At 45.7% G+C, this 15,000-nt stretch overlaps 1 protein-coding gene across 1 annotated transcript in view; it reads left to right on the top strand.

Annotated features, from left to right (window-relative positions):
- The window catches only part of pde5ab (phosphodiesterase 5A, cGMP-specific, b), a 90,614-nt gene that overhangs the window by 335 nt on the left and 75,279 nt on the right, over positions 1 to 15,000 (top strand). The window contains exon 1 of the mRNA XM_042070024.1: positions 1 to 15. This exon is cut by the window's left edge and continues 335 nt beyond it. Coding sequence (XP_041925958.1) covers positions 11 to 15 — 5 coding nt within the window. The 5' untranslated portion in view covers positions 1 to 10. The remainder of the gene's footprint in view (positions 16 to 15,000) is intronic.

The raw sequence follows: 15,000 nt of genomic DNA on the forward strand, positions 1-15,000 counted from the left end.
AACTGCAGTCATGGGGTGAGTAACTGGAGAAGCCAAACAGGAAAGTGTGTGTGTGTGTGTGTGTGTGTGTGAGTTGTTTCTCTTCTTTAAGAGTTTGCTTATCTTTCCTATCTGTGTGCCAGCACATTAAGTGTGTTTGTCTCTGGAGGATCGGGGTGTGTGTGTGTGTGTGTGTCTGTGTGTGTGTGTGTGTGTGTGTAACCTATAATGGTTCTTGTGATGAGTGATGAGAATGGTCTAGAGACAAACAGATACCCTACAGGCCCCACAGCTTTTCCACATGGCTCTCCTGTTTGTGTGTGTGTGTGGGGGTCTGTGTGTGTGTGTGTGTGTGTGTGTGTATGTGTGTCTATTGGGTTACGCTTTACTTGACAGTGTCGACATAAGAGTGACATGACACTGTCATGAACATGTCATAAACAAGTCATTAACGTTTATGACATAACGATTCTGTTATTAAGAGACATTCGGTTTTTGTCATAACAATTTAGGGTTAGGATTAGGGTTAGGTTTAGAGTTAGGGTAAGGGTTGAGGTTAGGATTAGGGTTAGAGGTTAGGGTTAGGTTTCATGTGTCATGACAATGTCATGTCACTCTTATGTCGATACTGTCAAGTAAAGTGTTACCGTCTATTGATATGCACATGGTCTTGCGTGTGTGTGAGAGAAGCAACGAATGGGACGACCATCAGGGGTCAGAGATATCAACACTATCTAGGATTGTTTGAGGGGAGAAAAGATGTGATTGGCAGATGTTGCTGTTTTGGTTTATGTGTTTATTACATGTATGTCTGATTGTTGTTTAATATGGCTTGTTTCTGCGGTGTGTTTCCTCATCCAATCCCCCAGAGGGCAGCAACACTATCAGTGATCAGGTGTCATATCAGTGAACTGTCAAAAATGACACAATTAAGCACATTTAAACAAAGTAAACATTGAAATGCCTTAAAGGGGTGGTGCAGGATTTGTGACAGGACACAATAAAAAATGCTAGTTTTTAACACTATTCTATCAACACAGACATTTACATCAATATTCTGCCGTTTTCATGTTTTGTTTAATTTTAATTTATTTGCCTTGGGTGTACTGTGGAGTGGCAGGCTAGCGCAAGACAACGGTATGTGCTAGCCAATCAAACACCTCTACAGTTAATCAAAACACCCCTAAATGTTATCAAACACCTCTACAAGTTATCAAAAACCTCGACAGGTAATCAAAACACCTCAGCAGGTAATCAAAACACCTCGACAGGTAATCAAAATACCTCAGGTAATCAAAACACCTCATCAGGTAATCAAAACACCTCAACAGGTAATCAAAACACCTCTAAATGTTATTAAAACACTTCTACATGTCATCAAAACACCTCTACAGGTAATCAAAGACACTCTGCTCAATATTCAACACATGAATCACCCTCAGGTGATCAAATCACACACACACTCTTTCTCTTCTCAACTATACACACATGCAGAGATGCACAGCAGATACAGAGAAAGAGAGAGAGAGGGGAAGAGAGAGAGAGGAAGATAGAGAGAAAGAGAGAGAGAGGAAGATAGAGAGAAAGAGAGAGAGAGGAAGATAGAGAGGAAGAGAGAGAGGAAGAGAGAGAGAGAGAGAGAGGAAGAGAGAGAGAGGAAGAGAGAAAGAGAGGAAGAGAGAGAGAAAGAGAGAGAGAGGAAGAGAGAGAGAGCAAGAGAGAAAGAGAGGAAGAGAGAGAGAGGAAGAGAAAGAGAGCAAGACAGAGAGTAAGAGAGAGAGAGAGCAAGAGAGAGAGGAAGAGAAAGAGAGCAAGACAGAGAGAGGAAGAGAGAGATGGATAAGGAGCTACACAACATAAGGGGTTGGGAGAGTTTGAGTGTCTGTGTGTTTGGGATAGTTTGAGTGTCTGTGTGTGTGTGTGTGTGTGTGTGTGTGTGTGTGTGTGTGTGTGTGTGTGTTTGGGATAGTTTGAGTGTCTGTGTGTGTGTGTGTGTTTGGGATAGTTTGAGTGTCTGTGTGTGTGTGTGTGTGTGTGTTTGATATACAGTAGTTTGAGTGTCTGTGTGTGTGTGTGTGTGTGGGCATGTGTACGTGTGTTTGGGATGAGTGTATGGGAGATTCTATTTGCTCAGCCTCTTACATCACTGTTTACTAGTCCCAGTGTATGTGTTTTGACTGAGTGTGTGTGTGTGTGTGTGTGTGTGTGAGTGTGTGTGTGTGTGTACGTGTGAGAGTGTGTTTGACTGTGTGTGTGTGTGTGTGTGTGTGTGAGTTTGTTTGACTGTGTGTGTGTGAGAGAGAGAGTGTGTTTGACTGTGTGTGTGTGAGAGAGAGAGTGTGTTTGACTGTGTGTGTGTGTGTGTGTGTGTGTGTGTGTGTGAGTTTGTTTGACTGGTGTGTGTGAGAGAGAGAGTGTGTTTGACTCTGTGTGCGTGTGTGTGTGTGTGTGTGTGTGTGTGTTTGTCTGCCCATTACATCAACAACCGGTAATTAGGATACCTGTAGACTAGCAACTGGATTCAGCCTTATAAGGAGATTTCGTACTGCAGCCCTCAAACTTTTTAATCAGGCCAAGACCAGACCAGCACAGACCACTACTGACCCGTCTGACTGTACACACGCACACACACACACGCACACACACACACACGCACACACGCGCACACACACACACACACACACACACACACACACACACACACACTGACCCAGCACAGACCAAACTGTTCTTAGATCAGATGGGGGCTTGCTGGTCCTGTGTTGGACCTCAGATTCTGTCCAGAGTTGCCCTCCACTGGGGCAGATCTTGTTCAGAGTTGCCCTCCACTGGGGCAGATCTTGTTCAGAGTTGCCCTCCACTGGGGCAGATCTTGTTCAGAGTTGACTGGGGCAGATCTTGTTCAGAGTTGCCCTCCACTGGGGCAGATCTTGTCCAGAGTTGACTGGGGCAGATCTTGTCCAGAGTTGCCCTCCACTGGGGCAGATCTTGTTCAGAGTTGACTGGGGCAGATCTTGTCCAGAGCTGTGCCCAGTTGAAGTCCATGGGGCTTCAGTGCTGTACTACTGCAGTGATTCCATGGAGACGTACGTCGTGTGTACTTCATATCGTCATGGCAATTGGAACAGAACCACATGATGCACACTGTAAGTCAGTGGACGAGTGTAGTGGGACTGCATTCAAGACAAAACTTTGATGTTGGCCTGTGTGTGTGTGGTGTGTGTGTGTGTGTGGGGGGGGGGGGGGTATGTGTGTAAGAGAGAGAGAGAGAGAGAGAGATTGGGCTTGTTGATTGAGAGTGTGTGTGAGTCTGGGCCTGCTGAGTATGACTGTGTGTGTGAGTGTGTGTGTGTTTGGGCCTATTGAGTATGAGTGTGTGTGTGAGTGTGTGTGTGTGTGTTTGGGCCTGCTGAGTGTGTGTTTGTGTGTGTGTGTGTGTATTTGGGCCTGTTGACTATCAGAGTGTGTGCGTGTGTGTGTGTGTTTGGACCTGCTGAGTGTGAGTGTGTATGAGAGTGTGTGTGGTGTTGACTGTGTTCAGGTAATAAACCTGCAAACTGATGCACTTCAGAAGGAGTGTGTGTGTTTCTCATCCTACATTACATTACATTACATTACATTTGGCTGACGCTTTTTAACCAAAGCGACCATCCTAAATGATACCCTCCGATCACAGCGCACCAAACTCAGAGCCGCGGAGAGGAAATGGCACAAATCCAAACTAGCTGACGACCTCAAAAACTACCAGACACTCCTGACCTCCTTCTCAGCCAGCATCACTGCTGCTAAGACTGCTTTCTACAATGACAAAATCAACAGCGCTACAGACACTCGAAAACTTTTCTCAACCTTCAAATCGCTACTCAACCCTCAGCTGCCTCCTCCTCCATCCAGCCTTACTGCAGATACCCTCGCCTCATTTTTTACAAACAAAGTGGCGGCAATCAGCAGTCAATTCTCTACATGCCCACTCAACGCATCTGACTCAGATACCGCACTCCTACAACCTCTAGGGACTGCTGGAACATCTTTTTCAGCATTCACGCCTCTCTCCGAGAGTGAAGTGTCCAGACTCCTGACATGCAGCCGTCCTACCACATGCTCGCTGGACCCAATACCTACGAGCCTACTTCAGTCCATCAGCCCGACCATCGCTCCAGCTATCACACATGTGATCAATGCCTCGCTAACCTCCGGCACATTTCCAACAGCGTTCAAAATGGCCCGGGTAACACCGTTACTTAAGAAAGCTTCTCTCAACCCTGCTCAAGTTGAGAACTACCGCCCTGTCTCACTACTGCCTTTCCTATCCAAAGGCATTGAACGAGCAGTCTCCAAACAGGTCTCTGACTTCCTTTCACAGAACAACCTTCTGGATCCAAATCAGTCTGGGTTCAAAAGCGGCCACTCTACCGAAACGGCTCTGCTGTCTGTAACAGAAGCCTTAAAAGAAGCCAGGGCGACCGCTCGATCATCAGTACTCATTCTGCTCGACTTATCGGCTGTCTTTGACACGGTTAATCACCGTATCCTTCTCTCTATACTCGCTGACATGGGAATCTCCGGAGCTGCTCTCTCCTGATTTGAATCCTACCTCACAGGACGCTCGTTTAACGTATCATGGCTTGGTCAGCTATCTGCACCTCACCATCTCACCACAGGGGTCCCCCAGGGCTCAGTGCTGGGCCCCCTCCTCTTTGCTATCTACACCACCTCCTTGGGACAGATTATCCTTTCGCACGGCTTCTCATACCACTGCTATGCAGACGACACACAGCTCTATCTGTCCTTTCCACCTGACGACCCCCTGGTTTCAGCACGGATCTCAGATTGCCTTTCAGACATAGCTACATGGATGAAGGCACACCACCTCCAGCTGAACCTCTCAAAGACTGAACTGCTGGTCATCCCAGCTAAACCTACCATACACCACGACATCAACATCAAATTTGACTCCCTGTCTGTTTCACCGACCAGGACTGCAAGAAATCTAGGAGTTGTTCTCGACAACCAACTAAACTTCTCAGATCATGTTGCCTCAGTCGCCCGGTCATGCCGTTTCGCACTCTACAACATACGGAAAATCAGGACTTACTTGACTCAAGATGCTACCCAACTTCTGGTTCAGGCAATAGTCCTCTCACGACTCGACTACTGCAATGCCCTCCTGACAGGTCTCCCAGCCTGCGCAGTGAAACCACTTCAGATGATCCAGAACGCGGCGGCGCGCCTGGTCTACAACCAACCCAAAAGGGCACATGTTACCCCGCTGCTCATCCAGCTACACTGGCTACCTATGGCAGCCCGCATCAAATTCAAGTCTCTAACGCTTGCCTACAAAGCTATCTGCACCTCACCATCTCACCACAGGGGTCCCCCAGGGCTCAGTGCTGGGCCCCCTCCTCTTTGCTATCTACACCACCTCCTTGGGACAGATTATCCGTTCGCACGGCTTCTCATACCACTGCTATGCAGACGACACACAGCTCTATCTGTCCTTTCCACCTGACGACCCCCTGGTTTCAGCACGGATCTCAGATTGCCTTTCAGACATAGCTACATGGATGAAGGCACACCACCTCCAGCTGAACCTCTCAAAGACTGAACTGCTGGTCATCCCAGCTAAACCTACCATACACCACGACATCAACATCAAATTTGACTCCCTGTCTGTTTCACCGACCAGGACTGCAAGAAATCTAGGAGTTGTTCTCGACAACCAACTAAACTTCTCAGATCATGTTGCCTCAGTCGCCCGGTCATGCCGTTTCGCACTCTACAACATACGGAAAATCAGGACTTACTTGACTCAAGATGCTACCCAACTTCTGGTTCAGGCAATAGTCCTCTCACGACTCGACTACTGCAATGCCCTCCTGACAGGTCTCCCAGCCTGCGCAGTGAAACCACTTCAGATGATCCAGAACGCGGCGGCGCGCCTGGTCTACAACCAACCCAAAAGGGCACATGTTACCCCGCTGCTCATCCAGCTACACTGGCTACCTATGGCAGCCCGCATCAAATTCAAGTCTCTAACGCTTGCCTACAAAGTAGTCTCCGGTTCTGCTCCCACCTACTTGAATGCCCTCATACAGACTTACACTACCTCCAGACCGCTGCGCTCCTCTGACGAACGACGTCTAGCTCTACCACCGGTACGCTCAAGCCAATCCAAACTTTTCTCATCTGTTGTTCCTCGTTGGTGGAACACACTGCCAGTTCCTACAAGGGCAGGGACATCCTTTTCCACTTTCAAAAAACTCCTGAAGACCCAGCTCTTTAGAGAACATCTACTCTCATAGCAACACTTACAACAAGTCTTACTGATCCTAGCACTCACCAGCCGTTAAACTGACAAGTAACTGTTAAAATACAGCACTCACCGACGCACTTATTCTTACTGTACTCTAATGTGTTTTTTTTAAACTGTCCTAAAATTGTGAGAATTGTTCTAAAACTTACTGTTTACCATGTTGTTAGTCGCTTTGGTTAAAAAAGCGTCAGCCAAATGTAATGTAATGTAATGTAATGTAATGTTTAAGGGCAGTGTGTGTTTAAGGGGAGAGTTGTGTGTGTTTAAGGGCAGTGGAGTTGTGTGTGTTTAAGGGCAGTGGAGTTGTGTGTGTTTAAGGGCTGTGGAGTTGTGTGTGTTTCTCTTTTGCCCTCTTCTTAGTCATGCCCGAGGCATCATGACTCATTCCCTCTCTCTCTCTTCCTCTCTCTTCTGTCATTCCCTCTCTCTCTCTTCCTCTCTCTCTCATTCCCTCTCTCTTCCTCTTTCTCTGTTCCTCTCTCTCTTCCTCTCTCTCTCTCTCATTCTCTCTCTCTCCCTCTTTCTCTGTTTCTCTCTCTCTCTCATTCTCTCTCTCTCTCCCTCTTTCTCTGTTCCTCTCTCTCTCCCTCTCTCTCCATCCTCCTCACTCTCCCTCTCTCGACCATCCTCCTCTCTCCTCCTCTCCTCTCTACCCCCTCTCTCCCTCTCCCTCTCTCTATCCCCCTCTCTCTCTGGGGGAAGTGGTCGGAAGAGCCATGTTCTCACTGGACAATATGAAATTTCCATTTTTGGGACGTGAGATTCCAAAGCTGCGCTTCTAAAAATAGCTCCAGTGTGCCGCGCGGAGAGAGAGTCGTGAGAGAGCAGCCATTTTCCTTTAATCTCACACACACACACACGCACAGACACACACACACACACGCACAGACACACACACAGACACACACACACACACACGCACAGACACACACACACACACACATCCACACACACAGACATATGCACACACGCACACACACACACACACACGGACACACACACAGACACACACGCACACATACACACAGACACACACACACACACACACAGACATATGCACACACACACACATGGACACACACACACACACGGACACACACTCACACACATGGACACACACTCACACACAGACACACACACTCACACACAGAAACAAACAGACACACACACACACACACACACGGAAACACGGACACACACACATGAACAAACAGACGCACAGAACATCACTCTGTTTGTGGGAAACCATTCCCCTTTTTCAGCTTTTAGTTTTATTATCAACAGATCCAAAGGGCACTGGTACGGTCGGGGATCCACATTCTTCCCATGGGATGAACACACACACACACACACACACACACACACACACACACACACACACTCATACAGTGCAGCACAGGGATGCAGAGGGTATCTCTCTCACACACACTTGCCCTGCTCAAGCACGCATAACATGCACTGGCCACCACACACACACACACACATACATATAATAGCGCCCCATTCATCAGTGCACCTGGTCTTGGCAGAGTCATTTAGTTTGGCCTCCAGACAGCAGGCACCAGATGCCCCAATCTGACAGAGGAATGCAGATGTGTGTGTGTGTGTGCACGTGTGGTTGCTCTGATGTGTGTGTGTGTGTGTGTGTGTGTATGTTTGTGTTCTGACGTGTAAGTGGTTGTTATGAAGTGTGTGTGTGTGTCTGATGGCTGTGTTTGATGTGTTGGTTTTTAATGTAGTGTTGGTTTTTGTGTGTGTGTGTGTGTGTGTGTGTGTATGTGTTTTATGTAGACAGTGTGATATATTTTTTCATGATGGTTTGGGATGCCAACTACTCTACCTGCACCAAAGAAGCTATTCGTGTTGTTCTGAACAATACCATAAAGGTCTGTCTTCTCTTTTATGTCCTTCTCTCCATTACCAGGAAAGGGTTTGTGTGTTGGAGCTTATTAGGGATTATATGTATCATGTTACATTGTATGTCATCGTTTTCAATGTGAAATGTTTATAATACTGTATTTAAACTACAACAAATAGCATTTTCTGATAAAGCTAACAGTGAAACAGCTTTGCTAGTATGGCTACCAGTGAAGTAGCACTACTTATGAAGCTAACACTGAGGCAATGCTGCCGATGAAGCTACCAGTGGTGTGGCACTACTTATGAAGCTAACACTGAAGCAATGCTGCCGATGAGGCTACCAGTGACGTGGCACTGCTGATGAAGGTAAAAGTGAAGCTGCATTGTTAATAAAGCTTAGCTAACAGGGGAGCGCCAATACTAATTAGGCTAACAGTGACATAGCACTACTGATGAAGCTGACAGCGAAGCTGAAGCAGTACAGCTGATGTCGCTAACAGTGACAGCTACGGCTAACAGTGAAGCAGCACTGCTCATGAAGCTAACAGTGAAGTAGCACTGCTGTTAGCTTCATCAGGGGAACATACCTATGGTCCCAGGGTCCTATGGCCATACATAGGAACATAGGACACTGGGAACATAGGGATGACCCCATGATGAAGCTATTAGTGAGGTAGGTAACACTGCTGATGAAGCTAATAGTGAGGTAGTTAGAACTGCTGATGAAGCTAACAGTGAGGTAGCACTAAAGCTAACAGTGAGGTAGCACTGCTGATGAATTAGTGAAACACACTCAGCACACAGTGAACACACAGTGAGGTGAAGCACACACTAATCCCAGCACAGTGAGCTGCCTACAACAACAGCGGCGCTCGGGGAGCAGTGAGGTGCCTTGCTCAAGGGCACTTCAGCCGTGCCTACTGGTCGGGGTTCGAACCGGCAACCCTCCGGTTACAAGTCCGAAGCGCTAACCAGTAGGCCACGGCTGCCCCCAAAGGTAGTACTGAAGCTAACAGTGAGGTAGCACTGAAGCTAACAGTGAGGTAGCACTGCTGATGAAGCTAACAGTGAGGTAGCACTGAAGCTAACAGTGAAGTAGCACTGCTGATGAAGCTAACAGTGAGGTATCACTGCTGATGAAGCTAACAGTGAAGAAGCACTGAAGCTAACAGTGAGGTAGCACTGCTGATGAAGCTAACAGTGAGGTAACACTGCTGATGAAGCTAACAGCTAACATTGAGGTAACACTGTTGATGAAGCTAACAGTGTGGTAACGCTGTTGATGAAGCTAACAGTGAGGTAGCACTGAAGCTAACAGTGAGGTAGCACTGCTGATGAAGCTAACAGTGAGGTAGCACTGCTGATGAAGCTAACAGTGAAGAAGCACTACTGATGAAGCTAACAGTGATGTAGCACTGAAGCTAAAAGGTGAGGTAGCACTGTTGATGAAGCTAACAGTGAAGAAGCACTGCTGATGAAGCTAACAGTGATGTAGCACTGAAGCTAACAGTGAGGTAGCACTGCTGATTAAGTTAACAGTGAGGTAGCACTGAAGCTAACAGTCAGGTAGCACTACTGATGAAGCTAACAGTGAGGTAACACTGAAGTTAACAGTGAGGTAGCACTGCTGATGAAGCTAACAGTGAGGTAGCACTGCTGATGAAGCTAACAGTGAGGTAACACTACAAATAAAGCATTCATGCAGCTGGAGCCTGACTGATATCCAGAGGGACAACCCTCATTTGCAGCTTCTCTGGAAACCATCTGAAGGGATAATCCCTGTACCGCCAGCCTCTTCAATGAGCCAGACTTAGTCCGTGTGTGTGTGTGTGTGAGAGAGAGTGGGGGATTATGTCTTTACTGAGCCTAATGACAGAACTTCCCATGTCCTAGTCCGACTGTATTAATGTCTAAGTTATTTTTTACCAATCCAACATTCAACAGTTCTTTTAAATACACTAGTAATGGAAGTTCTTTGGTCTGATAAAAGTGTGTGTGTGTGTGTGTGTGTGTTGACTGTGAGGTAAATGATGCCCAAATATAACCCCTAAGGGCCAAAGGTCAAGCTGAGACAGTTACCGTGGTGACGGGCTGAAGGTTGCCTGGCTGTGGCAGTGATTTGCATTGCAGAGTGGCCTGTGGGCTCTGTCTGTGATACCTCATGGAGTGTGTGTGTGTGTGTGTGTGTTTGTGGGCTCTCTCTGTGATACCTCATGGAGTGTGTGTGTGTGTGTGTGTGTGTGTGTGTGTGTGTTTGTGGGCTCTGTCAGTGATACCTCATGGAGTGTGTGTGTATGTGTGTGTGTGTGTGTGTGTGTGTGTGTGTGTGTGTGTGTGTGTTTGTGGGCTCTGTCTGTGCTACCACATGGAGAACAGATATTTTGAAAATTCCCACACAGAGCACAGAAAACTTTTGATCAAAAGGCGATCACTACAATACTATCCTATTCACCTGTAGTGATCGCCTTTTGATTAAGTTTCATGGAGATATATATTAGTTATTTTCCGTAGGTCCTAACGAAGCCTCATGTAAAGTTTGGTGCTTTCATCAGCTCGATAACGATATTGCTGAACGCTCTAAGCCACCACCACACTGTGTAACAATATTGCTGAACGCACTAAGCCACCACCATACTGTGCTCTGGGGGTTAACGATAACGATATTGCTGAACGCTCTAAGCCACCACCATACTGTGCTCTGGGGGTTGTTGTGCGGCCCGCCGGCCAATTTTCAAAACCCAATGTTGCCCTTGAGCCAAAACGTTTGCCCACCCCTGGGCTAGGACATAATGTGCTGACAGTTATTTCTGAAGAAGATGAGTACAGGGGCTATACAGTTGTCTGTGTATCCCTGTGCGAGTGTGTGTGTGATCTTGTGTGAGTGCATCTGTTTACAGTATGTGTGTGTATGAGTATGTCTGTGTAAGTGTGTATATGTCTGTGTGTGTGTGTGTGTGTGTGTGTGTGTGTGTGTGTTTAATAAGACTTATCTGGGTTCGGCTGGTATGTGTGGAATGCACTCTTTTCCTGAACTTTATCTCTGAGGACATCACTGCATGGTATTAATAAACAGCACCATCACAGTGTGTGTGTATTTGCATGTGTGTGTGTGTGTGTGTGTGTGTCTGTCTGTCTGTCTGTATGTGTGTGTCAGTGTGTGTGTGTGTGTTGGTGGATACATGGATTCAATAGGTAATTTGTCTTGGTTTTAGCTGTACAGCACAATTTGGACTTTTCTGGGGACAGTTGGATGTGTGTGTCTGTGTGTGTGTGTGTGTGTGTGTAGGTGTGTGTCTGTGTGTGTGTGTTTGTGTGTGTTTGTGTGTGTGTGTGTGTGCATGTGTGTGTGTGTGTGTGTTTGTGCCTATTTGTGTGAACTACAATATGTGTGTATTTTGTATTTATATATATATATATGTATATGTGTGTTAATGGCCGTAGCTATAACCTCCATCATGTGCACATAGTAAAAAGCAAATTAGATCGCTCTGTTCAAACACTAGCACATACTGTATGCAAACACGCACACACACACACACACACACACACCAGTGTTTCCCAGAGAACTGAATTCCATTTGTGGTGGTTGGTTTACAGAATTAACTTGAATGCAACAGTTATATTGTGGTGGGCCGCCACAAATAAGTCAATGTATGGGAAACACTGCACACACACACACAAGCACATGTGCAAACACACGCACACACACACACACACATACACACAAATACTCTGGGAAGAGTCATTAACAAGGTGACAGGTCTACATGGCTCACATACTTTTACAGGTCCTTCCATTTATAATACTCAGCACATTAAGGATAAACAAAACATCTCCATCTCCATCTCCATATTTGCATGCTCCCTATAACATGCACACACACACATACACACACACACACACACACACACACAAGCACATATGCAAACATGCCTACACACACACACAGGCACATACGCAAACACGCACACGCACATGTATGCAAATACACACATGCATGCATGGATGAAAACACACACTCTCTAACACACCTCAAGTCCAGTCAAGCTCATTAAGCCAACAAGGATTATGAATTATTTAGAATTATGACTGCTGAACAAAGATGCACACACACACACATACAGTGGGTCCCAGTTAAGTTTGGACAGGTTCCTTCATGAATCACGCACCCCATTTTCTCAGCAGAAATGGCACAAACTGCAGTTGACACAAAAAACCACAAGGTGTCACTTTGGAGTTCTGCTACTATTTTTGATGCGACTTGACTTAACTGCTTTCATGAAGCAGTGAGCCATTACCAAACATATATGATAATACAATAGCGTGAGTTTATATATCTTATACCCTATTTGTCACGGTTACTTATAGATGTGATAGTGTAACGATAAGCGCATGAGACTTTAAGCGGGGGCACGGGAACTTAAATTGATCACGGTAGTTTAAGCTTACACTTAAACAGACAAAACATTCTAATATGAAAATGTAGATGCAATTGTTGTAAGATGGTGCAGCTCCTTTAAGAAAGCCCCGTGCGCAGGGATGGAGAGAGAGAAAGCGAGAGGGGATGTGTGTTAGAACTTAGATGCGTGTGAAAAAAGTAGACGTGCTGTTGAGACTGGAGCGAGTCATATTCAAAATAATGCAAAAAATAAATCCGCAGATAAAACCAATTCCTCATTCATTGCAACCGCAGCATGCCTGCTTGCCGACGTTCAAACGACAAAGATATCAAAGCACCTTTTGCGTTTGCATGTAGGCTAGCACAATTTTTTTTTTAAACAGCTGGACAAATGATTTAGCTAATTGATTATAGCCTGCACACCAGCAATTGTTGAACATTTACCTGTACAAGACAGTAGGCCAGCCTAACAAGCATGGTGCATGTTGTAGGCCTACTGTAGAAATTTCACTTAAATTGCAACCGCAACATGCCTGCTTGCCGACGTTCAAACGACAACGAAAAAGATATCAAAGCAACAAGAGGGTTGAGTCTGAATGACACGGAGTTCAAACTCATATTGCTCCTCATAACCATCTATAAAAAAGTGTTTTTTCTTTTCTTTTTGAGCACATCCGAATCCCAGGACATAACGCACTGGACCTTATAATAGGCTCGAGATATAATTCCAAAGGGGGCAGATAGGGGCCTACTGCACTTAAAACTTAAAAAGATTGAACGAAGCTTCCCGAAATGTGAAATTGCGATCAGTGACTGGCATCGGGTGAAGCTTTTCGAAGTTTAACAGGCTATTAAAAACTATTTGCGCACCTCCATGTCACAGGAGAGACTGGGCTCTCCCTTCTATAATTGAAAAAGACGTTATGCTACCGGCAAACTGGCCTATGATTTCATTGCTGAGTTTGTGGCAAAGCAAGACAATGTTTTTTCAGAGTCAGGATATGGTGAGTCAGTGTCGTTTATTTGTCCAATGTTAGCCTACAGACCAGTTTCCATAGTGCACATCTTATCAACAGTTTGAATGTCGTGTGTGTTTCTGCTCATTGACAAATACCGTTTAGCACAATGATTCATGCCCAATTAATAAAAGTGTTCGCCTTTGTTACACTATTTGGTTTCGTGATGTAGCCTATGATAAACACCATATGGCCAAATATGTGACTCAGCTAATGTTATAGGCTATACAATTTCCCCTCTTAAAGACAAGCTGGTGTAGCTTATTAGACTAGGCTACTAAAATGCACCGACGGTAGCCTTGGCTATGTGTAAAGTAAGCTATCGCATGATTTCATGCACGTAAGTTCATGCATCTGTCAAGTTCGCACAGGGCCTCGCACCATCTGTCAAGTTCGCACAGGGCCTCGCACCCCCTTGCGACGGCCCTGCAGCTCCTCCTAAGACAGCGAGGAAAAAGTTAAAATACACGATAAACCCGGGAAACCCGGGTTTCTCAATCACTTTGGAGGGTCATAGAAAAATTTCTTGCTGGCGAGGGAGGGTCACGTCTTTTTTGACTAACGCTCCCAAAACTCCTCCGGTAGCCCCTTAAATAAATAACGAACAGTCCCTAATTGATTATAGCCTGTAGGCCTACACCAGCAATTGTTGAACATATACCTGTACAGGACATTGACAGTAGCCCAGCCTAACAAGCAGATGTTGCAAAAGATATCAAAAGACGCAATTAATCAGAAATAAATCATGTAATCTGCATCGCTTTATTTAACAAACTGCAAGCAACATAAGGGTTGAGTTCGCTGTGAGGCCAAACACTCGATAGGCTATATGGTAACGAGCTTAGACCTTATAATAGGCTCGAGATATAAAGACAATAGAATATGCTTTCCTGGAAAGACAATAGAATATGCTTTCTGAATAGCACAGCGAAGACGGCTCTGGTCATCCCATACCCTCCCCCCACTTCCTGTAGCCTACCATTATGACATGTTGCCGTTTTGGGACATTAAGCTTTTTCACATTAAGCCCCCCTCCCCCACCCACTTCTTTCACAAGCAGTGGGGGAGCGCGGGGCACAAAGTAACACTTTTTGGTAGACGAAGGAGGGTTCTCCGCGCTTCTGTCGTTTGGCCACAATCCGTTGCAACCAGGCCAGGACAGATATTTTAGAGAGGAGAGACGCCGGTGCAGCTCAGATGTCTTCTTAATTTTCTTTATTCTTTAGTAAAAGATGCAGAACATTATTAAACTTTGACTAACGTTTCGATGTGTCGATGTTTTTGACTAACGAACATCGAAACGTTAGTCAAAGTTTTATAATGTTCTGCACCTTTTACTAAAGAATAAAGAAAATTAAGAAGACATCTGAGCTGCACCGGCGTCTCTCCTTCTCTCTAACACTTTTTGGCTTTATATTTCTAAAATCATTTGA

This window comes from Alosa sapidissima, chromosome 18 (genome assembly GCF_018492685.1).
Source record: "Alosa sapidissima isolate fAloSap1 chromosome 18, fAloSap1.pri, whole genome shotgun sequence".
In the NCBI taxonomy this organism is placed as follows: domain Eukaryota; kingdom Metazoa; phylum Chordata; class Actinopteri; order Clupeiformes; family Clupeidae; genus Alosa; species Alosa sapidissima.